Raw genomic sequence first — 2,223 nt, forward strand, 5'->3', positions numbered from 1 at the left:
TGGAGAGTGAACATGATGGAAGGAGCACTAACAGCCCTCTTGGGTCATGAGGTGGCACACTAACCGTGGCACAGCAGAAGACAATAAGCACGTTGACTGCAGAGCTGCCACACAGGCTTGGATAGGGCACCTCCAGATTTCTTTTACAAAAGAAACAAATCTAACTTTTTGAAGGCACCGATACTTTGTTGCTGTTTCTATTGTTATATGTAGCCACACCTACCTCTAATTAATATAAGTGGAATAGCAAATTTCTTATCTTCATAGCAACCACAATTTCTCAGTTTCTAAAAACAAGTACGTTCTCAAGAGCTGCTGAACTACTCAAACACAGTAGGACATGCTGCCGAAAACGCTAATCTGGGTTTAAAGTTAAAGACACTAAAATGATTTCACTGAGGCCAATTCAATGTACACAGGAGTGAAGAGTGTAAGCCAAACAAATAACTTTGACTTACTCATACTGCTTTTAAAATCAAATCAAGGCACCAGTTTTAGGTTAAGTGAAAGGCAAGTCCTTAGTCTTAGCCGATGAATCCAACAGGACTGGAGTTGCGGATTCAAAATGGCTGAGCTTCTGTTTAAACTCTGCTGTTCCCAGCGTGGCCGCGCCACAGCTGACAGCACATCCAGCGGGCCAATCGGCGCTGCAGCTCTTTATTCCAGAGCCCATAGATCAGAGGGTTAAAACACTGAGCAAAGGCAAAGATGCCAAAAAGCACCAGATTTAAGGCAAAGTAAAACAACCCGCACGCCTTTCCAAAACTTATGAATATGAGAGTTGGTATTACATGTAAGCTAATCTGAACTAAATGAATAAGGATCGTTCTCCTGGCTTTGATATTCGACCTATTAAAATGGCCAGCACGTTTCCCTTCTTGGTATATCAGAGAGTAACTTACAAGAATGACAGACAAAAAAACGAAAAGGATAACCATGCCAATGGCCCTGGCAGCAGTGCCATTCAAAATCACAGGGCAAAGGGGTTCAGACTTAAAAACGGAAACCACAGTGGGGTTAGTGCTCTCTATGAGGAATAAACAAACATTCTTAAGTATAACCATTGCCCAAGTCCCAGCCAGAATCCTGTACTTAACTGAATCAACAAAGGACAGAGATTTCAGTGGCCAGCAAATCATCACGTAAGTGTTGAGAGCCATCAAGGCCAGAGTGAAGAGAATCCCTTCTCCAACACTGAGCTGTGCACCAAACACCACCCAGCATATCAGCAGAGGGCTGTTGGCCAGCAGGGCCCGCATGCCTTGGAAAACAATCCCCAGGCCACAGTAGGAAGAGATGCACAGCAGATGATGGCAAAGGAGGATGTATCGGACCTCTCTCCGCAGGTTCAAGTTCTGTGACACTATCGCGATAATGAGGGCAGTGATGAATGTGGCGAAGGAGAAGGCGACCACGTAGACAGAGGCCTTCACTGTTGCCTCTAGCCTCAGCCAATCTGATATGTTGCAGTGCTCAGAAGACAAGTTCATGATCTTCGGGAGTAGCTTGGCTCCTGGGAGAGAAAAGAACAAGAAAGGGTGAATCCGTGTTAAAGTTTCTTGTGTGGTTTTTCAGCTCTCTGATCTTGTGTCCAGTCTCAAAGAACAGATTGCACATTCTGCAGTATAGAAGGTGACAATTTTAATATGGTATTGATAGAGATTGAAGAAACTGCAGAAATCATCTTGGGTCTTCTTTTCATTTCAGGGGAGGAGCTGATATGCAAATCATCCAAAATGAAGGTTTGAAAGAGGTACTCTTTAGTACTCAGCAAAAATTGCTTAAATTCAGGTCAAGGTTTTACTGCTTACGCATTCTTTTCCATCTTCGATTGTGAGAATCTCTTCAATTCAGAGCACAAGGCACCACATTATCAGCCAACTAATAAACCACCAAGCATGTGTTAACACTTAGTATGTACAAAGCTCCGGGAAAGAGCGAGGGCCAGAGCTGTGAGGGATGCAAGGAAGCCACTGACTCAGAGCCATGAACTCATTTAGGTCCACAGGACATAAAAGGGAAATTAACAATTACAATGACAGTCCTGGTGACATTTACTGAGTACTTTCTAGGGATCAAAAACCGTTTTCAGAGCCTATTTCTCACTATCCCTGAGTATGTTTTATTTCTCGCCAAGTGGTTTTATTATGAACTTTTCACAAATGGGGAAGCTAAGATTTAGAGAGGCTAAGTCACTTGCTCAAGGCCACATGGTTATTGCAC

The 2,223-nt window shown here is 43.4% G+C and overlaps 1 protein-coding gene across 1 annotated transcript; it reads right to left on the reverse strand.

The window, feature by feature from the left end:
• Positions 1-581: 581 nt before the first annotated feature.
• On the reverse strand, positions 582-1,490 carry LOC138387160 (probable G-protein coupled receptor 148). The gene has a single exon (XM_069474059.1). It carries the CDS (start codon positions 1,488-1,490, stop codon positions 582-584), a length of 909 nt encoding a protein of 302 aa, XP_069330160.1.
• Positions 1,491-2,223: the final 733 nt, after the last annotated feature.

The sequence above is a fragment of the Eulemur rufifrons genome, chromosome 1 (assembly GCF_041146395.1).
Source record: "Eulemur rufifrons isolate Redbay chromosome 1, OSU_ERuf_1, whole genome shotgun sequence".
In the NCBI taxonomy this organism is placed as follows: Eukaryota; Metazoa; Chordata; class Mammalia; order Primates; family Lemuridae; genus Eulemur; species Eulemur rufifrons.

Coding starts and splice junctions, on each gene's coding strand:
- LOC138387160 (XM_069474059.1), bottom strand. CDS start 1,490: ATGAACTTGTCTTCTGAGCACTGCAACATATCAGATTGGCTGAGGCTA.